This window comes from Coregonus clupeaformis, unplaced genomic scaffold (genome assembly GCF_020615455.1).
Source record: "Coregonus clupeaformis isolate EN_2021a unplaced genomic scaffold, ASM2061545v1 scaf0261, whole genome shotgun sequence".
Taxonomy (NCBI): domain Eukaryota; kingdom Metazoa; phylum Chordata; class Actinopteri; order Salmoniformes; family Salmonidae; genus Coregonus; species Coregonus clupeaformis.
The window spans coordinates 290001-314730 of NW_025533716.1; the positions used below are offsets into that span (position 1 = coordinate 290001).

General features: G+C 43.2%; 1 protein-coding gene across 1 annotated transcript in view; it reads left to right on the plus strand.

Moving 5' to 3' along the window:
• The window catches only part of LOC121551701 (receptor-type tyrosine-protein phosphatase delta), a 237095-nt gene that overhangs the window by 118374 nt on the left and 93991 nt on the right, over positions 1-24730 (plus strand). Inside the window, 5 exon segments of the mRNA XM_045214471.1 lie at positions 12797-12942; positions 16739-16880; positions 19273-19461; positions 21233-21241; positions 24046-24063. Of these exon segments, the coding sequence (XP_045070406.1) occupies positions 12797-12942; positions 16739-16880; positions 19273-19461; positions 21233-21241; positions 24046-24063 (504 nt within the window).

Genomic DNA, 24730 nt, shown 5'->3' on the forward strand with positions numbered 1-24730 from the left:
ACATGTCAAAATGCTAATGTTTGGCACTAGCTTTATTCATATTAAAAATACTTATAGAATTTTCTATGCGCACTTCATTTAATATAACAGGCTTTTAAATGCCATATTGGTGCACAATTTGTACTATCAAAGGGATGCAAAAGGTAATGGTTTGGTGGAACGACCAATCTAATAGTAAATCTAATAGAGCAATCTAATTATCTAATAGAGCATATAGAACTGAAAGGACCCATTATATCTTACAAGTCTTAAAGCTTCATAAGGCTTCATAAGGCTTCACAAGGCTTCATAAGGCTTACGTATATGCCTTCAGAAAGTATTCACACCCGCAGTGCTGAGGCGCCACTACAGCCTGGGGTTCGATCCCAACCGGGCCGTGACCTGGAGCCCTATAGGCCGGCGCACAGTTGACCCAGCGCCATTCGGGGTAGGGGAGGGTTTGGCCCGGTGGCACTTTCCTTGGCTCATCGTGCTCTAGGGAATGTTTCTGGCATGGCCGGGCGCCTGCAAGCTGACACCGGACGTCAGTCGAACGGTGTTTCCTCCGACACGTTGGTGCGGCTGACATCCGGGTCAAGCGGTGTCATAAGAAGTAGGCAGCCAGGCGGGTCATGTTTCAGAGGACGCATGACTCGACATTCGCCTCTCCCGAGCCCACTGAGGAGTTGCAAAGATGAGCCAAGGGACCTAATTCAGGGAGAAAATGGGGTAAAAATAAAATAGACTTGTGGCCACATAACACCATGAACACGCCTGTTCAGGGTTGGGCCTGGTTAGTACTGGGAAGAGAGACCGCCTGGGAATACCAGGTGCTGTAAGCACAACATTTTGTTGTGTTACAAAGTTAACAAATCGATCAAACTGTCATTTTTTGTCTGCTCTGGTCTTGTCCTTATAGATGATGTTCTGAGCTGGACAGCAGCAGTGGTTTTAGCTGCTCTGGTCTTGTGTCTTATAGATGATGTTCTGAGCTGGACAGCAGCAGTGGTTTTAGCTGCTCTGGTCTTGTCCTTATAGATGATGTTCTGAGCTGGACAGCAGCAGTGGTTCTAGCTGCTCTGGTCTTGTCCTTATAGATGATGTTCTGAGCTGGACAGCAGCAGTGGTTTTAGCTGCTCTGGTCTTGTGTCTTATAGATGATGTTCTGAGCTGGACAGCAGCAGTGGTTTTAGCTGCTCTGGTCTTGTCCTTATAGATGATGTTCTGAGCTGGACAGCAGCAGTGGTTTTAGCTGCTCTGGTCTTGTCCTTATAGATGATGTTCTGAGCTGGACAGCAGCAGTGGTTTTAGCTGCTCTGGTCTTGTCCTTATAGATGATGTTCTGAGCTGGACAGCAGCAGTGGTTCTAGCTGCTCTGGTCTTGTGTCTTATAGATGATGTTCTGAGCTGGACAGCAGCAGTGGTTTTAGCTGCTCTGGTCTTGTCCTTATAGATGATGTTCTGAGCTGGACAGCAGCAGTGGTTTTAGCTGCTCTGGTCTTGTCCTTATAGATGATGTTCTGAGCTGGACAGCAGCAGTGGTTTTAGCTGCTCTGGTCTTGTGTCTTATAGCTGATGTTCTGAGCTGGACAGCTGCAGTGGTTTTAGCTTCACAAGTAAGTAAAGCTGCACTAGATTAACCCCCACTTTATGTAGTTTAGTTTAGTTTAGTTTAGTGTGTGTATAGTGTATAGTGTTTAGCTTAACCCATGTATCTTAGCCTGTAGATATATCAACGACTTCCAATATTGTCATGGCTATTGTCAGCTTAAGGCTAAATTGTAGTGTATTTAGTGGTTTAAAAAGGCTTCTAAAGTTTGTAATTTCCATTAAAAAATGTCGGACTTGATTTGCCCTAACGAAAAATGTATCAACCCCTACAAATATTGATATTTATTATAATCCACATAATAATTCAAATTTCCTGTTGCTGCAGGACTATTTTCCTGCTGTGAGAAGCAGGGTCAGAGTCATGTGTCCTGGCCATGTGACATGACAAGAAATATAAATATGTATGTAAAAAGACAAATGGGAGATTTTCCTGATCATGTGACCCAACAAGGAACAACTCTGGGTGAATCAAATCTCATCTGTAGGATAAGCAAGGATCTGTTCTCATGACACATGTAATCACCCACACACACACACACACACACACACACACACACGTGCACACACACACACACACACACACAAAGACACACTGTAATCTGAGGATTGTATGTAATCAAAACGGTGTATGTCGACCTCAGTGTGCCTCTCCTGTCCTCACAGTCACTTCTCACACATCTGCCTTCATAATGCATAACGTGTGTGTGTATATGTCACCTTCCACGCATCTGCTGTGATATTACATATGACCACCGCTGTTAACACACACACACACACACACACACACACACACACACACACACACACACCACACACACACACACACACACACACACACACACACACACACACACACACACACACACACACACACACACACACACACACACACCACACACACACACACACACACACACACACACACACACACACACACACACACACACACACACACACACACACACCACACACACACACACACACACACACACACACACACACACACACACACACACACACACACACACACACACACCACACACACACACACACCACACACACACACACACACACACACACACACTGGTCCACAGAGGGGATCATAAATGCCCACTAAGAAAGCATGAAGCCCAGTCTCAGGAAAGATTCCATACTGTAACCCAATCCCAAACTTGACCGATCCCTCAACAAGATCTCACCTTTTACCAATTTGACTTCAGATTCCGACGTTTGTCCACGTTTCAGGAACGTCAAATTTCGACGGTTAAGTTTGGGATAGGGTTACGGTTATGACAGAAACAACTGGACGGTTAAGTTGTCACATGATCAACCCTCTGAATTACTCTCCATGAGTCAACTATACTAGTATGACATGATCAACCCCATCAACCCTGAAAACATGATATAGGCCTACGGTACTTAACCTCTTATTTTGACAGATATTTGTTCTGCATGGGAACACATTAGAACCTGTGAACTACATCCCATGAGATTCTCCCTTGGAATGCAGTAATCATGTATCTAGAACACTTCTAATACAATAACCTCACAAGGACATGAATACTTGAATAGGGGATTTTCCTTCATTAGCCATTAATGCTAATGATAAAAACAAGGGGGGTTAGAGTAGGGTTGCGTTCCAAATGGCCCTTTATTCCCTACATAGTTCACTACTTTTGACCAGGGCCCATAGAGCAGTAGTGCACTATGTAGGAAATAGGGTGCCATTTGTGACGCAAGCCTAACTATATAACAGCTAGTGTGATGCTAAATGACGTAAATGTAAATGTAGGCCACGGGATGTGAACCTCTCTCTGGGTTCTATCTGTTCTCTGCCTGCTCAACTAGCCCATTGTGCCCTGAGAGGCAGCAGGAGGAAGCTATTAGAGCTTAGCATTGCAGTGCTCCCATCCGCAACTAATGCAACATGACTTAGCGTCAGCTTAGCATTAGCTTAGCGTGTGCACCCATCCACGAGTAATGGGGGCCCGGTTAGCGTTAGCTTAGCTTTAGCTTAGCCGCTCACCCACCCGAAAGTAATGGGCCCTGACTAGCGCTGAAGGAAGAAAAACATTCCGTTCAATTGGGAAGCCTGGGTCTGACCTATTAAGCGATGGAGCCAGCGGCTAACCCATGTGTTAGTAATGATGGCCGGTGTACAAAGAATCCTCTATTTCATTATTTGATTAATGAATGCCTGTCCCTTTTGTTTCAAACAAATTAACTCTGATTAATTCAATGCGGGCCAAACCTCAGGCATTACGGAGCTAGGCTACGTCAAGCGCTAAGTGGCACACTAATTGGACAGGCAGGAGAATTGGCGGAAGTAATGTGCGTTTTTATATTTTTAGGTGTTATCGAATCATTAGATGTTAGATGATGTCACTGTTGATCTGCTTCTTGGCGTATTGTACTGGAGAGTAGCTGTGTGTCTGAGTCCCTGGATAGATGGTGTTTCAAGACTATGGATGGAAAGGGATGGAAACAATGGATGGGTGGTGCTGAAGCAGAAACAGATCTTATTTTATGAATATTTAGCCTTTATTTTACAAGGGAGACCTGGCCAAATTAGACCTTAGAGATATATAGAGTATAACACTATCTAGACTACATAACAGAAGCCTTCTCTAAGTTGTTCAAGTACTAGCTGCTGATGAATCTCATCTCAACCATAATCTGAGCGGTTCGAATATGATTATGAACCTCATTAGTTGTTCATTTGCTCCTAATTTGCCTTGTTTGAGGCTGATGTGGTTGAAGTGATGTGTTGTCTGAAGCAAGGCCGCCACATACAGTAGATTAGTAGCTATAGGCCTACACACAAACACACACGTGCATAGTAGATCAGTAGGACTATACCCAGTAGGAAGACTGAACTGAACCCAATACTGGGATCGGCCTCATTTCTCAATGTGTTCAACATGACTCTGCGCTCATATTGACAATGATCATTTCTATGTGTGTCTCTTACTCTCTCTCTCTCTCTCTTTCTCTCTCTCTCTCTCTCTCTCTCTCTCTCTCTCTCTCTCTCTCTCTCTCTCTCTCTCTCTCTCTCTCTCTCTCTCTCTCTCTCTCTCTCTCTCTCTGGGCTGTTATTGATCCAGAGGGGAGGTTCAATAGACATTTATTCTCTCTCAATATGGAGGTGGGATACTGTAACCTGAGACCGACCATAAATAGCCTAGCTGTGTGTGTGTGTGCGTGTCAGTGTGTGTGCGTGTGTGTGTGTGTGTGTGTGTGTGTGTGTGTGTGTGTGCGTGTCAGTGTGTGTGTGTGTGTGCCTCACTGTTAGCTCTAACATCTGTCTGTTTTTACCTAACCTCTGGATAAACTGTATTCCCTGCCATCTGCAATGTAGATTCCACTATATACAGTATCATGCAATATTCTACAATATACATCCCACTATATACAGTATCCTACAATATACATCCGACTATATACAGTATACTACAATATACATCCCACTATATACAGTATACTGCAATATTCTACAATATACATCCCACTATATACAGTATACTACAATATACATCCCACTATATACAGTATACTGCAGTATTCTACAACATACATCCCACGATATACATTATACTGCAGTATACTACAATATACATCCCACGATATACAGTATACTGCAGTATTCTACAATATACATCCCACGATATATATATAGTATACTGCAGTATTCTACAACATACATCCCACGATATACAGTATACTGCAGTATACTACAATATACATCCCACGATATACAGTATACTGCAGTATTCTACAATATACATCCCACTATATATATAGTATACTGCAGTATTCTACAATATACATCCCACTATATACAGTATACTGCAGTATACTACAATATACATCCCACTATATACAGTATACTGCAGTATACTACAATATACATCCCATGATATACAGTATACCGCAGTATTCTACAATATACATCCCACTACTGTACAGTGCATTCGGAAGGTATTCAGACCCCTCGACTTTTTCCACATTTTGTTACGTTACAGCCTTATTCTAAAATTGATTAAATAGAAAAATGTCCTCATTAATCTACACACGCTATTCCATAATGACAAAGCGAAAACGTTTTTTTCTTTTTATGTTTGCAAATTTATAAAAAAATAAAACAGAAATACCTTATTTACATAAGTATTCAGACACTTTGCTATGAGACTCAAAATTGAGCTCAGGTGCATCCTGTTTCCATTGATCATCCTTGAGATGTTTCTACAACTTGATTGGAGTCCACCTGTGGTAAATTCAATTGATTGGACATGATTTGGAAAGGCACACACCTGTCTATATAAGGTCCCACAGTTGACAGTGCATATCAGAGCAAAAGCCAAGCCATGAGGTCGAAGGAATTGTCCGTAGAGCTCTGAGACAGGATTGTCGAGGCACAGATCTGGGGAAGGGTACCAAAACATTTCTGCAGCATTGAAGGTCCCCAAGAACACAGTGGCCTCCATCATTCTTAAATGGAAGAAGTTTGGAGCCACCAAGACTCTTCCAAGAGCTGGCCTCCTGGCCAAACTGAGCAATCGGGGGAGAAGGGCCTTTGTCAGGGAGGTGACCAAGAACCTGATGGTCACTCTGACAGAGCTCCAGAGTTCCTCTGTGGAGATGGTAGAACCTTCTCAGCAGCACTCCACCAATCAGGCCATTTATAGTAGAGTGGCCAGACGGAAGCCACTCCTCAGTAAAAAGGCACATGACAGCCCGCTTGAAGTTTGCCAAAGGGAATCTAAAGGACTCTCAGACCATGAGAAACAAGATTCTCTGGTCTGACCAAGATTGAACTCTTTGGCCTGAATGCCAAGTGTCACGTCTGGAGGAAACCTGGCACCATCCCTACGGTGAAGCATGGTGGTGGCAGCATCATGCTGTGAGGATGTTTTTCAGCAGCAGGGACTGGGAGACTGGTCAGGATCGAGGGAAAGATGAACGGAGCAAAGTACAGAGAGATCCTTGATGAACCTGCTCCAGAGCGCTCAAGACCTCAGACTGGGGCGAAGGTTCACCTTCCAACAGGACAACGACCCTAAGCACACAGCCAAGACAACGCAAGAGTGGCTTCGGGACAAGTCTCTGAATGTCCTACAGTGGCCCAGCCAGAGCCTGGACTTGAACCCGATCGAACATAATAATAATAATAATAATATGCCATTTAGCAGACGCTTTTATCCAAAGCGACTTACAGTCATGTGTGCATACATTTCTACATATGGGTGGTCCCGGGGATCGAACCCACTACCCTGGCGTTACAAGCGCCGTGCTCTACCAATTGAGCTGGAGAGACCTGAAAATAGCTGTGCAGCGACACTCCCCATCCAACCTGACAGAGATTGAATGGGAGAAACTCCCCAAATACAGATGTGCCATGCTTGTAGCGTCATACCCAAGAAGACTTGAGGACCTGTCTATTCTAACACTCTAAGTCTGTGTAATGTCCAGAAACTAAGGACCTCTCATCTCATTTTGTTCTGTCTGTTCTCTGGTGTTATCTCCTAGGGTTAGGAGATACAGGACCTAATCTCTCTCTCTTACTGTTATTCATTAATCATCAGTCCATAATACCCCAGGAGGAGAGGAAAGGGCAGAGAGAGAGAGAGAGAGAGAGAGACAGAGAGATAAAATGGAGATAGGGAGATTGGGGTGCAGAGAGAGAAGGTGAACAATAGATTGTGTGGAGCATACAGAAGAGGTAGAGAGAGAGAGAGAGAGAGAGAGAGAGAGAGAGAGAGAGAGAGAGAGAGAGAGAGAGAGAGAGAGAGAGAGAGAGAGAGAGAGAGAGAGAGAGAGAGAGAGAGAGAATGGAGTATATGAAAGGGAGCTCCCCTCCTCTCATTAATTCAGCAAATGTGACACCAAGACTTATATAACACCCCTGAGAAAGAAGGGGAAGATGAGAGGTGGAGAGAAAGGAGGAGGGGAAGAAAGGATATAGAGGGGACAGAGAAGGGGGAGGAAGATTGCATGTGTCGAGAGGGGGAGAGAAACGGAGTGAGGGGGAGAAAAGATAGAGGGGTACATAGAGATTAAGGGATGAGATGAATGAAAGGGAAATAGAGAGATGGGAGGAGAAGAGAGAGAGAGAATAGATTAATGAAAGAGGGGAGAGAGATGGGAGGAGAAGAGAGAGACAGATAATAGATTAATGAAAGAGGAGAGAGTGATGCCGGCAACCTGGTTCAGGTTATCAGTCAGATCAAATCAAATCAAATTTTATTTGTCACATACACGTGTTTAGCAGACGTTATTGCGTGTGTAGCGAAATGCTTGTGCTTCTAGCTCCGACAGTGCAGTAATATCTAACAAGGAATATCTAACAATTTCACAACATATACCCAATACACACAAATCTAGTAAGGAATGGAATTTAAGAATATATACATATATGGACAAGCAATGACAGAGCGGCATGGACTACATACCAGGGTATTTACAAACAGCACAGGAATGAAATCATAAACTTGTATTGATCACATCTTTACTAATGCTGCAGAAATGAAAAAAATATTCAATTTTATTTTGAACGGCAAGCCCAGACAAAATTAAACGGGCCTATTTATATAATTAATATGAATTCAGAGGACAGAAATTATTAAATATTAAAGCATTACTAAAAGCTTCAGTCATACAAAAGTTATACTTAAATCCAAACTGGTTCTCTAGCAAATTAGTAAGATTGTCTCACCCCATGTTCAAGAATGGCCTTTTTCCCTTTATTCAGATTACAACCTCTCACTTTCAGTTATTTGAAAAGGAAATAATCTCACAAATATCACTATTTCTAAAACAAGCAATAGAAAGTTGGTTACAATTTCTATTTAATCCTCCAGAAACGACAGAACAAATAATGCAACAAATATTGTGGTTAAACTCAAATATACTAATTGATAAAAAAAACATTATTTTTTGAAAGAATGTTTTAAAAAGGTATAATCTTCGTAAATGATATCATCAGTAGGACTAGTGGAGTTATGTCGCACATGCAGCTAACAAAAACATATGGAAATGTCTGCTCTACCCAAAATTACAACCAAATAATTGCAGCATTACCGCAAACGTGGAAGAGGAAAGTGGAGGGGGGAAAATGTAAGGAACTTGTATGTCGGCCTTGCATTAAAGAACATAATTGGTTAAAGAAAACTGTGATAAATAAAAAAGTATACCAGTTTAATTTAAGGACCAAAGGATTGACAGCCGTCCCATATAGATTGCAAAATAGTTGGGAAGAGATTTTTGTCTTCATAAGACTGGTAGGACTGGTGGAGCTACACAAAATAGTCAAAATTGGAGAGACGGAGGGATGGAGAAAGAGAGACAGGTAGAGAGAGAGATACAGTGCCTTGCAAAATTATTCATCCCCCTTGGCGTTTTTCCTATTTTGTTGCATTACAACCTGTAATTTAAATGGATTTTTATTTGGATTTCATGTAATGGACATAAACAAAAATAGTCCAAATTGGTGAAGTGAAATGAAAAAAATAACTTGTTTAAAGAAATTCTAAAAAATGTATAACGGAAAAGTGGTGCATACATATGTATTCACCTCCTTTGCTACGAAGCCCCTAAATAAGATCTGGTGCAACCAATTACCTTCATAAGTCACATAATTAGTTAAATAAAGTCCACCTGTGTGCAATCTAAGTGCCACATGATTATACACCTCAGTATATATACACCTGTTCTGAAAGGCCCCAGAGTCTGCAACACCACTAAGCAAGGGGCACCACCAAGCAAGCGGCACCATGAAGACCAAGGAGCTCTCCAAACAGGTCAGGGACAAAGTTGTGGAGAAGTACAGATCAGGGTTGGGTTATAAAAAAATATCAGAAACTTTGAACATCCCACGGAGCACCATTAAATCCATTATAAGAAAATGGAAAGAATATGGCACCACAACAAACCTGCCAAGAGAGGTCCACCCACCAAAACTCATGGACCAGGCAAGGAGGGCATTAATCAGAGAGGAAACAAAGAGACCAAAGATAACCCTGAAGGAGCTGCAAAGCTCCACAGCGGAGATTGGAGTATCTGTCCATAGGACCACTTTAAGCCGTACACTCCACAGAGCTGGGCTTTACGGAAGAGTGGCCAGAAAAAAAGCCATTGCTTAAAGAAAAAAATAAGCAAACATGTTTGGTGTTTGCCAAAAGCCATGTCGGAGACTAAAATTGAGCTTTTTAGCCATCAAGGAAGACACTACACTACGCTACGTCTGGCTCAAACCCAACACCTCTCATCACCCCAAGAACACCATCCCCACAGTGAAGCATGGTGGTGGCAGCATCATGCTGTGGGGATATTTTTCATTGGCAGGGACTAGGAAACTAGTCAGAATTGAAGGAATGATGGATGGCGCTAAATACGGGGAAATTCTTGAGGGAAACCTGTTTCAGTCTTCCAGAGATTTGAGACTGGGACGGAGGTTCACCTTCCAGCAGGACAATGACCCTAAGCATACTGCTAAAGCAACACTCGAGTGGTTTAAAGGGAAACATTTAAATGACTTGGAATGGCCTAGTCAAAGCCCAGACCACAATCCAATTGAGAATCTGTGGTATGACTTAAAGATTGCTGTACTCCAGCTGAACCCATCCAACTTGAAGGAGCTGGAGCAGTTTTGCCTTGAAGAAAGGGCAAAAATCCCAGTGGCTAGATGTGCCAAGCTTATAGAGACATACCCCAAGAGACTTGCAGCTGTAATTACTGCAAAAGGTGGCTCTATAAAGTATTGACTTTAAGGGGGTGAATAGTTATGCACGCTCAAGTTTCACAACAAAAAAATATTTTGCATCTTCAAAGTGGTAGGCATGTTGTGTAAATCAAATGATACAAACCCCCCAAAAAATCAATTTTAATTCCAGGTTGTAAGGCAACAAAATAGGACAAATGCCAAGGGGGGTGAATACTTTCGCAAGCCACTGTACGTCAGAAGCCTTTTAGCATGGCTGGCTTTACACTTTTCATTTGTTTTGTGGTTGAGAGATTAGTACACGGATTAAAGCAGAGATTCCCCCGCTCCTCCACACACACACACACACACACACACACACACACACACACACAGATGCACGCACTTCATTCAGGTATTGTGGGTGAGGAAGGTGAGGGTGTAGCTCGGTACGCATTGTCCATATTTGGTATTACCGCTGGTCTGTCAGTTCTCTCTCTCTCTCCCCTCTTCCTCTCTCTGTATCCTTCCTCACCATCTCCTTCTCTCCCCCTCCTTTCCCTTCTCCCTGTCCCACTAACTCTCTCCCTCTGTCCCTCTTCACCCTTTCCCGCTCTCTTTCTCTCTCTCTCTCTCTCTCTCTCTCTCTCTCTCTCTCTCTCTCTCTCTCTCTCTCTCTCTCTCTCTCTCTCGCTCTCTCTCGCTCTTCTTTTAAACGGCAAAAAGCAATTTCTTTCTCTTTGTCGGCCAGGCGGTCTGTAAGCCCTTAAGTAGGGATTTTCTGCTGGGTCGGAATGGGAACACCATTAACCAGAGCTCTCGCTGACGTTCCTGTGTTCCATGACTGACGCACGACCGGTGGAATCTTTCATGTCATGATGTCACAATCCACGGTGCTGTTGGACCGTGTGTGTGTGTGTGTGTGTGTGTGTGTGTGTGTGTGTGTGTGTGTGTGTGTGTGTGTGTGTGTGTGTGTGTGTGTGTGTGTGTGTGTGTGTGTGTGTGTGCGTGTGTGTGGGTGGTTATGATATTGGTAACAACGCTAGAAATGCCTGGTATTAGTGGGCGTGTCAGGAGTAAGTCTTTATAAATCCTTTATGACCGAGAAAAAAAGTAATATATTAAGCTCCTTTTCTGATATGGGGACAGAGGAAAAACATGGAATACACAGAATACACACACAGTACACACACACACAGCACACACACACACACACACACACACACACACACAAAGCACGCACAAAATACACACACAGACACACACAAAGCAGACACACTCAACAGACATACACATCCCTCCACACAAAAAAACACGGCTCTTCTGGCAGCACTGTGTACAGCAGTATCTCTCTCTCCTTGATGCTGTTATTGTTGTTGTTGTTGTTGTTGTGTATCTCCTTCAAACCTAACCATGGTGTCGTTGTTGTTGTTGTTGTTGTTGTGTAGCTCTTTCTAACCTAACCCTGTTGTTGTTGTTGTTGTTGTGTAGCTCTTTCTAGCCTAACCTTGTTGTTGTTGTGTATCTCCTTCAAACCTAACCATGGTGTCGTTGTTGTTGTTGTTGTTGTTGTGTAGCTCTTTCTAACCTAACCCTGTTGTTGTTGTTGTTGTTGTGTAGCTCTTTCTAGCCTAACCATGTTGTTGTTGATGTTGTTGTTGTTGTGTAGCTCCCTCTAACCTAACCCTGTTGTGTCGTTGTTGTTGTTGTTGTTGTTGTGTATCTAACCTAACCCTGTTGTTGTTGTTGTTGGTGTTTATCTAATCTAACCCTGTTGTTGTTGTTGTTGTGTAGCTAACCTAACCCTGTTGTTGTTGTTGTTGGTGTTTATCTAATCTAACCCTGTTGTTGTTGTTGTTGTGTAGCTAACCTAACCCTGTTGTTGTTGTTGTTCTTGTGTATCTAACCTAACCCTCTTGTTGTTGTTGTTGGTGTTTATCTAACCTAACCCTGTTGTTGTTGTTGTGTAGCTAACCTAACCCTGTTGTTGTTGTGTAGCTAACCTAACCCTGGTGTTGTTGTTGTTGTTCTTGTGTATCTAATCTAACCCTGTTGTTGTTGTTGTTATGTATCTAACCTAACCCTGTTGTTGTTGTTGTTGTGTATCTAACCTAACCCTGTTGTTGTTGTGTAGCTAACCTAACCCTGTTGTTGTTGTTGTTATGTATCTAACCTAACCCTGTTGTTGTTGTTCTTGTGTATCTAATCTAACCCTGTTGTTGTTGTTGTTATGTATCTAACCTAACCCTGTTGTTGTTGTTGTTGTTGTGTATCTAACCTAACCCTGTTGTTGTTGTGTAGCTAACCTAACCCTGTTGTTGTTGTTGTTCTTGTGTATCTAATCTAACCCTGTTGTTGTTGTTGTTGTGTATCTAACCTAACCCTGTTGTTGTTGTTGTTGTGTATCTAACCTAACCCTGTTGTTGTTGTTGTGTATCTAATCTAACCCTCTTGTTGTTGTTGTTGTTGTTTATCTAATCTAACCCTTTTGTGTTTTTCTTTCTTCTGCAGCGCCACCAAAGTTCACACGGACCCCAGAGGACCAGACCGGGGTGCAGGGAGGGGTGGCCTCCTTCGTCTGTCAGGCCACTGGAGACCCCCCGCCCAACATAGTCTGGAACAAGAAGGGCAAGAAGGTCCAGAACCAGAGGTTTGAGGTATGCAGTCAATCAATCCACCAATCAATCAATCAGTCAGTCAGTCCATCAATCCATCAATCAATCAATCAATTTACATTTAAGGTAACAAATCCACTGTTCTGAAAACAAACACGCACAATGTTTGGATCTTTGATTTGAGGTAAATAATAATATTCAGTGACCCAGGATTTGAGATAATAGTGAAATTGCTCATATCAGACATTGGGAAAGAACTGAAAAAAGAATACTGAATTGAATTGCCTTTTTTATGGTATGGCTTCCTTCCATGCCTAGACGCTCCTCTACCAAACTTTATAACTAAAGCCTGGTCAAACTCTCTCTCTCTCATTCTCTCTCTCTCTCTCTCTCTCTCTCTGTCTCTGTCTCTGTCTCTGTCTCTCTCTCTCTCTCTCTCTCTCTCTCTCTCTCTCTATCTCTATCTCTATCTCTATCTCTATCTCTATCTCTTCTCTCTCTCTCTCTCTCTCTCTCTCTCTCTCTCTCTCTCTCTCTCTCTCTCTCTCTCTCTCTCTCAATTTCAATTACATTTCAATTGTAGGGCTTTATTGGCATGGGAAAGCAAGTGAAGTAGATAATAAACAAAAGTGAAATAGACAATCAAAATGAACTGTAAAAATTACACTCCAAAATAATAAAGACATTTCAAATCTCATATTATATACAAATAGTTAAAGTACAAAAGGGAAAATAAATAAACATAAATATGGGGTGTTTGTTCTTCACTGGTTGCCCTTTTCTTGTGGCAACAGGTCACAAGTCTTGCTGCTGTGATGGCACACTGTGGTATTTCACCCAATAGATATTGGAGTTGATCAAAATTGGGTTTGTTTTCAAATTCTTTGTGGATCTCTTGTAATCTCAGGGAAATATGTGTCTCTAATATGGTCATACATTTGGCAGGAGGTTTGGAAGTGCAGCTCAGTTTCCACCTCATTTTGTGGGCAGTGTGCACATAGCCTGTCTTCTCTTGAGAGCCAGGTCTGCCTACGGTGGCCTTTCTCAATAGCAAGGCTATGCTCACTGAGTCTGTACATAGTCAAAGATTTCCTTAAGTGTGGGTCAGTCACAGTGGTCAGGTATTCTGCCACTGTGTACCCTCTGTTTAGGGCCAAATAGCATTACAGTTTGCTCAGTTTTTTTGTTAATTCTTTCAAATGTGTCAAGTAATTCTCTTTTTGTTTTCTCATGATTTGGTTGGGTCTAATTGTGTTGCTGTCCTGGGGCTCTGTGGGGTCTGTTTGTATTTGTGAACAGAGCCCCAGGACCAGCTTGCTTAGGGGACTCTTCTCCAGGTTCATCTCTCTGTAAGTGATGCCTTTGTTATGGAAGGTTTGGGAATCGCTTCCTTTTAGGTGGTTGTTGAATTTAATGGCTCTTTTCTGGAGTTTGATCATTAGCGGGTACCTTCTTGCGTTGTCTCTCAGATCGTTCACAGCTTTGTGGAAGTTACCTGTGGCACTGATGTTTAGCCTGAGGAATGTATAGTTTTTTGTGTGCTCTAGGGCAACAGTGTCTAGATGGAATTTGAATTTGTGGTCCTGGCAACTGGACCCTTTTTGGAACACCATTAATTTTGTCTTACTGAGAATCACTGTCAGGGCCCAGGTCTGACAGAATCTGTGCAGAAGATCTAGGTGCTGCTGTAGGCCCTCCTTGGTTGGTGACAGAAGCACCAGATCATCAGCAATCAGTAGACATTTGACTTCAGATTCTAGTAGGGTGAGGCCGGATGCTGCAGACTGTTCTAGTGCCCCCGCCAATTCGTTGATATATATGTTGAAGAGGGTGGGGCTTAAGCTGCATCCCTGTCTCACCCCACGGCCCTGTGGAAAGAAATGTGTGTGTTTTTTGCTAATTTTTACTGCACACTTGTTGTTTGTTTACAAGGATTTTATAATGTCGTATGTTTTTCCCCCAACACCACTTTCCATCAATTTGTATAGCAGACCCTCATGCCAAATTGAGTCAAAAGCTTTTTTGAAATCAACAAAACATGAGAAGACTTTTCCTTTGTTTTGGTTTGTTTGTTTGTCAATTAAGGTGTGCAGGGTGAATACGTGGTCTGTCGTACGGTAATTTGGTAAAAAGCCAATTTGACATTTGCTGAGTACATTGTTTTCACTGAGGAAATGTACGAGTCTGCTGTTAATGATAATACAGAGGATTTTCCCAAGGTTGCTGTTGACGCATATCCCACAGTAGTTATTGGGGTCAAATTTGGCTCCACTTTTGTGGATTGGGGTGATCAGTCCTTGGTTCCAAATATTGGGGAAGTTGCCAGAGCTAAGGATGATGTTAAAGAGTTTAGGTAAAGCCAATTGGAATTTGTGGTCTGTATATTTTATCATTTCATTGGGGATACCATCAACACCACAGGCCTTTTTGGGTTGGAGGGTTTGTATTTTGTCCTGTAGTTCATTCAATGTAATTGGAGAATCCGGTGGGTTCTGGTAGTCTTTAATAGTTGATTCTAAGATTTGTATTTGATCATGTATATGTTTTTGCTGTTTGTTCTTTGTTATAGGACCAAAAAGATTGGAGAAGTGGTTTACCCATACATCTCTGTTTTGGATAGATAAGTCTTCGTGTTGTTGTTTGTTTAGTGTTTTCCAATTTTCCCAGAAGTGGAGTCTATGGATTCTTCAATTACATTGAGCTGATTTCTGACGTGCCATTCCTTCTTTTTCCGTAGTGTATTTCTGTATTGTTTTAGTGATTCACCATAGAGAAGGTGTAGGCTCAGGTTTTCAGGGTCTCTATGTTTTTGGTTGGATAGGTTTCTCAATTTCTTTCTTAGGTTTTTGCATTCTTCATCAAACCATTTGCCATTGTTGTTAATTTTCTTCAGTTTTCTGTTAGAGATTTTTTGATTTGATAGGGAAGCTGAGGGTCAAATATACTGTTTAGGTTTTCTCCTGCCAAGTTTACACCTTCACTATTACAGTGAAACGTTTTGTCCAGGAAGTTGTCTACAAGAGATTTAATTTGTTGTTGCCTAATTGTTTTTTGGTAGGTTTCCACAGTACTTTCCTTCCACCTATAGCATTTCTTAATATTATTCAGTTCCTTTGGCTTTGATGCCTCATGATTGAGTATTGCTCTGTTCAAGTATACTGTGATTTTGCTGTGATCTGATAGGGGTGTCAGTGGGCTGACTGTGAACGCTCTGAGAGACTCTGGGTTGAGGTCAGTGATAAAGTAGTCTACAGTACTACTGCCAAGAGATGAGCTATAGGTGTACCTACCATAGGAGTCCCCTCGAAGCCTACCATTGACTATGTACATACCCATCATGTGACAGAGCTGCAGTTTTTGTTGGTTATGTTGTCGTAGTTGTGCCTAGGGGGGCATATCACCTCCAGGTAGGTGTTTGTCCCCCTGTGTGCTGAGGGTGTCAGGTTCTTGTCCAGTTCTGGCATTTAGGTCACCACAGACTAATACATGTCCCTGGGCCTGGAAATGATTGATTTCCCCCTCCAGGATGGAGAAGCTGTCTTCATTAAAGTATGGGGATTCTAGTGGGGGGATATAGGTAGCACACAGGAGGAAATGTTTCTCTGTTGAGATGATTTCCTTTTGAATCTCTCTCTCTCTCTCTCTCTCCCCCTCCCTCTCCCCCCCTCCCTCTCCCCCCCTCTCTCCTCCCTCTCTCTCTCGCTCTCTCTCTCTCTTTATCTCTCTCTCGCTCTCTCTCTCTCTCTCTTCCCCCTCTCTCTCTCTCTCTCTCTCTCTCTCTCTCTCTCTCTCTCTCTCTGTCTCGCTCTCTGTCTCTCTCCCCTCTCCCTCTCTCCAGGTAATTGATTATGAGGATGGTTCTGGGTCTGTTCTGAGGATCCAACCACTGAGGACTCCTAGAGATGAGGCTGTCTATGAGTGCCACGCCTCCAACCCGGCAGGAGAGATCACTGCACTCTGCAGCCTCAGCGTGTTACGGGGTGAGAGAACACACACACGGACCGACATGTACACGCACACACACACACACACACACACCTTCGTACAGCAGGGGATATCACTGTGCTATAACGGTGAGAGATATCTATTGTACTACATATGTAGACCTTGTACTTAAAAATTGGTGGTCCTCTGTAGCTCAATTGGTAGAGCATGGCGCTTGTAACGCCAGGGTAGTGGGTTCGATCCCCGGGACCACCCATACGTAAAAATGTATGCACACATGATTGTAAGTTGCTTTGGATAAAAGCGTCTGCTAAATGGCATATTATATTATTATTATATTTTGTAATGGATGTACAGTATGTTACTGTTAGCATGTATCCCTCCAATCCAATGGATTCTCTTCCCATTTCATTTCCCATTGGAGTTTTCATTGAATGACCCAATGTGCTATGGGGCGAGAACACACTCACACACACACACACACACACACACACACACACACACACACACACACACACACACACACACACACACACACCTTAAAATATGTGAGTGAGTATGAGAGAACAAGCTGACACACACAGAAACACACACACATGAAGAGACACACACACACACACACACAGAGACACACACATACAGAGAGAGAGAGACACACACACACACACAGAGAGAGACACACACACACCGTGGAAGGAGGTTTTAGAGGAGGAGAAAGTTCTAGATGAACCCAGTGAGGATCTAAAAAGTGGTCCGATGTTGTGAATTATTGACAAGTACAGTGGCCTAAGAGCATGGGGGAAGGGAGAGAGAGAGAGAGAGAGAGAGAGAGAGAGAGGAGGGAGGGAGGGAGGGAGGGAGGGAGAGAGAGAGAGAGAGAGAGAGAGAGAGAGAGAGAGAGAGAGAGAGAGAGAGAGAGAGAGAGAGAGAGAGAGAGAGAGAGAGAGAGAGAGAGAGAGAGAGAGAGAGAGAGAGAGAGAGAGAGAGGGAGGGAGGGAGGGAGGGAGGGAGGGAGGGAGGGAGGGAGAGAGAGAGGTGTGTGTTTGCGTCTGTGTGTGTGGAAGCCCTAAGAGCATGGGAACTTACAGTTGAGGACGTCCACTCTTTGACCTACATCATCTCTGCTGTCTTACAGTAATGGACCTGAAGCTAACGCTAGCAGTCCCATCTATATTAATGGACTCAAGCTAACGCTAACGTCACTCTCTAAATTAAAGATCAGTTGCAGAGAGTTGCAGCAGTGTAATATGAGATGGGACCAGTATACTGTATATAACAAACAAGGCTCTGATTGGATGGGACCTGAATACTGTATATAACAAACAAGGCTCTGTCTTTGGCCATGGAGATCCCTCGTTAGAAAAAGGCCTGAGTTATTGTTCTGCAGGGGTGGCCATGAGAGGGTGTGTGTTCATGTATCGGTTTGCTGGTCGTCTCTGTCTTTCTCTAAGGCAAGAGAGAGAGATAGAGAGACATACAGCATGTGACAGAGAGGGAGAGAGAGGGGAGAGGGGGGAGAGAGAGAGAGAGGCGGAGAGAGAGGCTGAGAGATACAGGGAGGGGAGAGAGACAGAGAGAGAGAGAGATAGAGAGAAAGGGAGTAGAAAGAGTCTTTGAACAACAGTTCTCCTCCTCTCTTCAGTCTCATTATGATATAAGTACTGGAAAGCCTTATAGTGAGCAGAGTAATTATAATGGATGTAATAATGTAGTCCGTTTCATCTACCTGGGGCAGCACTGCAACACTATACTATACTATACTGACCTGGGGTAGCACTGCAACACTATACTATACTATACTAACCTGGGGTAGCACTGCAACACTATACTATACTATACTGACCTGGGGTAGCACTGCAACACTATACTATACTATACTAACCTGGGGTAGCACCGCAACACTATACTATACTATACTATACTATACTATACTATACTATACTGACCTGGGGTAGCACCGCAACACTATACTATACTATACTAACCTGGGGTAGCACTGCAACACTATACTATACTATACTAACCTGGGGTAGAATTGCAACACACTATACTATACTATACTAACCTGGGGTAGAATTGCAACACACTATACTATACTATACTATACTATACTAACCTGGGGTAGAATTGCAACACACTATACTATACTATACTATACTAACCTGGGGTAATACTGCAACAGACTATACTATACTATATTATTATTAATAGCCATGACTCACTGAATCACTGGAACATGAGGGCAGTTTATTTCACTACCCTGTTTCTTCCCCAGTTGAATCTCTCTCTCTCTCTCTCTCTCTCTCTCTCTCTCTCTCTCTCTCTCTCTCTCTCTCTCTCTATCTCTATCTCTATCTCTATCTATCTCTCTCTCTCTCTCTCTCTCTCTCTCTCTCTCTCCCCCCTCTCTCTCCTTGCCTCCTCCAGAGGACCAGCTCCCCTCAGGTTTCCCCACCATAGACATGGGTCCCCAGCTGAAGGTGGTGGAACGTTCTAGAACGGCCACGATGCTGTGTGCTGCTAGCGGCAACCCCGACCCAGAAATCACCTGGTTTAAAGACTTCCTCCCTGTCAACACCACCAATAACAACGGGCGAATCAAACAGCTCCGCTCAGGTATGGAGTGATCAGCGGTAAACTAATTGTCATACCCCTCTTTCTTGTCATTCCTCCTTTCACTGCTTTTGTTTTTATTGGTTCTTATCCGTTCCCTATTTCTCCTCTTTTGTTTTGGTGTTCTGTTCTTTTTTTTTTTTTTTTTTGAAATAGCCTCTTCTCCTGTCTTCCCCCTCTCTGTCTGTTTTCTCCCTATGAGTTGACATCAGTTATTGTGTTGTAACTGTCCTTGTCCTCTGTCCAAGGCTTTCTCTCTAACCGCTCTGCTTTACTCCAAACCCTGGATGCTCTTCAGACATACTCACCATCGTGATAGACTTACCTCTTTATCTAAACAACAAACTGCTTACCCAAGGTAGTGGTCAAAGCAGTGATGTAATACTTACTTTGGAGTGACTGAGCACCTTACCCTTTGCTATGGAAAGTGCTTGAACACTTCATAAACAATAAAAATAAAGACCTATTAATCTGTCAATGTACAGTATGTTTGCATACGTTGTCATCTGAAATCAGGTAACTTGTAGATGATGGTGATTTGTCTGAACATCCTTCCTCTCCAGTGTAGCTCACTGCTGTGACTGAACGACTACTGTATTTTCTCACTCTTCTCGGATTCCCTTCAACTTTGTCCAGTCTGCCGACTTTGTTGATAAAAGACACCTCAAAAAGGGCATCGTTTAGTGACCTCTACAAGGTCATCTGTCGAGGTGGACTTTCATTGTGAGACTCGTTGTTGCAGCCAAAACCGATCTTAAAAGGCCTCTTTGGACCAAGATCTCTAACTCCTGACGATGAAGATCCCGCTGCATTAAACCTTTAGAAAATGATGCTTCGACCAATTAAAACAAGCGCTGTCTTCTCAGTGAAGAATAGCCACAGTAGTGTGTGAGTCCAACCTCCAATGTTAGCTCCCTCACCCTCTACATCAGGGTTCTTCAATTCCGGTCCTGGAGGGCCGAAACACCTCTGTTTTTCATCCTCTCCTTCTAATCAGGGGCTAATTCAGACCTGGGACACCAGGTGAGTGCAATTAACTACCAGGTAGAAATAAAAAACAGAACTGTTTCGGCCCTCCAGGACCGGAATTGAAGAACCCTGCTCTACATGGTTGGGCTCAATTCCAGTCAATTCAGAAAGTAAACCAAATCCCAACTCCAATTCCACATTTTCCTTAATCGGAATGCATTTAAGATAATTGGAATTGGAATTTGAGTGCACTTCCTGAGCTACTCTAGCTCCCTCCCTCTCCTCTCTGCTTTGGGTCAGACCCTGGACCCAACAATCGCTCTGGCTTCTGTTTGAACTGTGACCTCTTGGCTTCTCTGTCTGTCGCTGGCTCAGCCCCAGCACTCCCTATAATACTGTCTATCCCCTTGTTATGACTGGAAGGGTTATACTGCTCTGCTATTAGACCATCTCACTAGTCTAGCACCTGTATTATTAGCTTTTGTCTTGTCTGTCCGCTAACTGGAAAGTAGATCAATTTATCAAGTTATACATTTGACATGTTTACATTATCCGATTATTGGACGTTATTTGTCCTTGTTGGACCTTTTTTTTTTTTTTTTTTGAGTTTTTAGCTATCTGACGACAATACAAGTCATAGTTGACGTTTTTTTTTATCTGGTCAGTGTGTTTGGCCAGTTCAGGTTGGTGTGGGTTCAGTTGGTTGTTGAAAGGTTAAGTTAAGGTTGTGTAACTCTCTCTATTGAAAGGACTGTAATACTGTGTCTATGCTGTTTCTTCTCTCTCTGTATCTCTTTAACAACAGAGTCCTTTGGTAAGTGCTTTTAGCTCTGAAGGCTACCCGCTACCCACCGTCTACTGTTACCCTGTCTCTCACTGTGGTCAAGTCCCAAATGACACCCCTATTCCCTATGTAGTGCACTACTTTTGACCAGGGCACACACACACACACACACACACGAATGCACCAGGGCCCTCTGGTCAAAAGTAGTGCACTATATAGGGAATAGGGGTGTCATTTGGGACCAGACACTGTCTGAACTCAACACTAATGCTGCTCACTCACTGCTCGCTGTATTCACACGCTGACTGACTGCTGATGTGTGACCACACACTTAGATACACACACACACACACACACACACACACACACACACACACACACACACACACACACTTTAATACATGCACACACGTGCACAGGCACTCACATTAGACACACACAGGCAGACACTGTATGAACACACACGTAAGAACACACACCTGAGCACCCTACACCTCTCTACTCTCTACTCTCTACTTGACTAAAATGCTTTCACCTGTTTACTCCTCTCCTTCACTCATTCACTCACTTAATATCTCTCTGTCTCCTTCACTCATTCACTCACTTAATATATATACAGTACCTGTCAAAAGGGTTTTTCTTTATTTTTACTATTTTCTACATTGTAGAATAACAGTGAAGACATCAAAACTATGAAATAACACATATGGAATCATGTAGTGACAAAAAAGTGTTAAACAAATGAAAATGTATTTTAGATTTTAGATTCTTCAAAGTAGCCACCCTTTGCCTTGGTGACAGCTTTGCACACTCTTGGCATTCTCTCAACCAGCTTCACCTGGAATGCTTTTCCAACAGTCTTGAAGGAGTTCCCACATATGCTGAGCACTGGTTGGCTGCTTTTCCTTCACTCTGCCGTCCGACTCATTCCAAACCATCTCAATGGGGTTGAGGTCGGGTGATTGTGGAGGCCAGGTCATCTGATGCAGCACTCCATCACTCTCCTTCTTGGTCAAATAGCCCTTACTCAGCCTGGAGGTGTGTTGGGTCATTGCCCTGTTGAAAAACAAATGATAGTCCAACGAAGCGCAAACCAGATGGGATGAATGCTGTGGTAGCCATGCTGGTTAAGTGTGCCTTAAATTCTAAATAAATCACAGACAGTGTCACCAGCAAAGCACCCCCACACCATCACACCTCCTCCTCCATGCTTCACGGTGGGAACCACACATGCGGAGAGCATCCGTTCACCTACTCTGCGTCTCACAAAGACACGGTGGTTGGAACCAAAAATCTCAAATTTGGACTCATCAGAGCAAAGGACAGATTTCCACCGGTCTAATGTCCATTGCTCGTGTTTCTTGGCTCAAGCAAGTCTCTTCTTCTTATTGGTGTCCTTTAGTAGTGGTTTCTTTTCAGCAATTTGACCATGAAGGCCTGATTCACGCAGACTCTTCTGAATAGTTGATGTTGAGATGTGTCTGTTACTTGAACTTTGTGAAGCATTTATTTGGGCTGCAATTTCTGAGGCTGGTAACTCTAATGAACTTATCCTCTGCATCAGAGGTAACTCTGGGTCTTCCATTCCTGTGGTGGTCCTCATGAGAGCCAGTTTCATCATAGCGCTTGATGGTTTTTGTGACTGCACTTGAAGAAACTTTCAAAGTTCTTGAAATGTTCTGTATTGACTGACCTTCACGTCTTAAAGTAATGATGGACTGTCATTTCTCTTTGCTTATTTGAGCTGTTCTTGCCATAATATGGACTTGGTCTTTTACCAAATAGGGCTATCTTCTGTATACCACCCCTACCTTGTCACAACACAACTGATTGGCTCAAACGCATTAAGAAGGAAAGAAATTCCACAAATTAACTTTTAACAAGGCACACCTGTTAATTGAAATGCATTCCAGGTGACTACCTCATGAAGCTGGTTGAGAGAATGCCAAGAGTGTGCAAAGCTGTCATCAAGGCAAGGGGTGGCTACTTTGAAGAATCTCAAATATAAAACATATTTTGTTTAACTTTTTTTTGGTTACTACATGATTCCATGTGTGTTATTTCCTAGTTTTGATGTCTTCACTATTATTCTACAATGAAGAAAATAGTAAAAATAAATAACAACTCACTCACTCACTTAATATCTCCCTCCTTCACTCACTCTCTCACTCCCCCATAATATAGTATAGTGTATAGTGTTTTCCTGTCTATACTCCCTCCACTGTAGATGACTGTCTCAAATGAAACCCAGTCCAGTTACCAACCCAGTCCAGACACCAACCCAGTCCAGATACCAACCCAGTCCAGATACCAACCCAGTCCAGACACCAACCCAGTCCAGATACCAACCCAGTCCAGATACCAACCCAGTCCAGACACCAACCCAGTCCAGATACCAACCCAGTCCAGACACCAACCCAGTCCAGATACCAACCCAGTCCAGATACCAACCCAGTCCAGACACCAACCCAGTCCAGATACCAACCCAGTCCAGACACCAACCCAGTCCAGATACCAACCCATTTCAGATACCAACCCAGTCCAGACACCAACCCAGTCCAGACCCTATGGATACTCCCCCTATGGACGACCACTACACAGAGCACTAGCAATAATCTATCTTTTTAGCTCTGCTCTCTATTCTCTGTCTCTCTCTCTCTCTCTCTTTTATTGACCTGATCATTTTGAGAGTATCTAATTTGATTATTCCCCTCTCAAAGCCACCCACTTCCCTCTCTTCCTCTCTTCCTCTCCTTCTTCCTTTCTCTCCTCCCCCCCTCCTACTAACATTTCTTCTTCTTCTCTAATCTTATTTGCATTCATTGACCAATCAGGTGGCACGCCTATAAGAGGTAAGAGACGATTGGCTGGGAGGACCGCCACAGAATCAGGCTGTTTCCCAAATGGCCCTGGTATTCCCTATAATAGTGCACTACCTTTGACCAGAGCCCTTTGAAGGGTGTTAGGGTATGGTAAAAAGTAGTGCACTGTGTAGGGAATAGGGTGCCATTTGAGACCCAATCCGACAACACAGAGGATTAATTCTACCTTCCTCTCACCACATCCTTCCTTCCATTTCCACCATCTTTGTTCTGTCGTTTAACGGTGCAACTCAAAGTACCCATCCCCCATCGCTTCCTTGTCATTGTATGACCTGTTTTATAACCCTAACACCCTTCATGGTTTCCCCTGGTCCCTTCATCCTAATGAACCTGTTTTATAACCCTAACACCCTTCATGGTTTCCCCTGGTCCCTTCATCCTAATGAACCTGTTTTATAACCCAAACACCCTTCATGGTTTCCCCTGGTCCCTTAATCCTAATGAACCTGTTTTATAACCCAAACACCCTTCATGGTTTCCCCTGGTCCCTTCATCCTAATGAACCTGTTTTATAACCCAAACACCCTTCATGGTTTCCCCTGGTCCCTTCATCCTAATCAGCTTGCTCCACTGTCTGCTTTGGTTTCCATAGTATTGTATTTATTTAGTGTCCTGGTTATAAATTGTGACATGATGT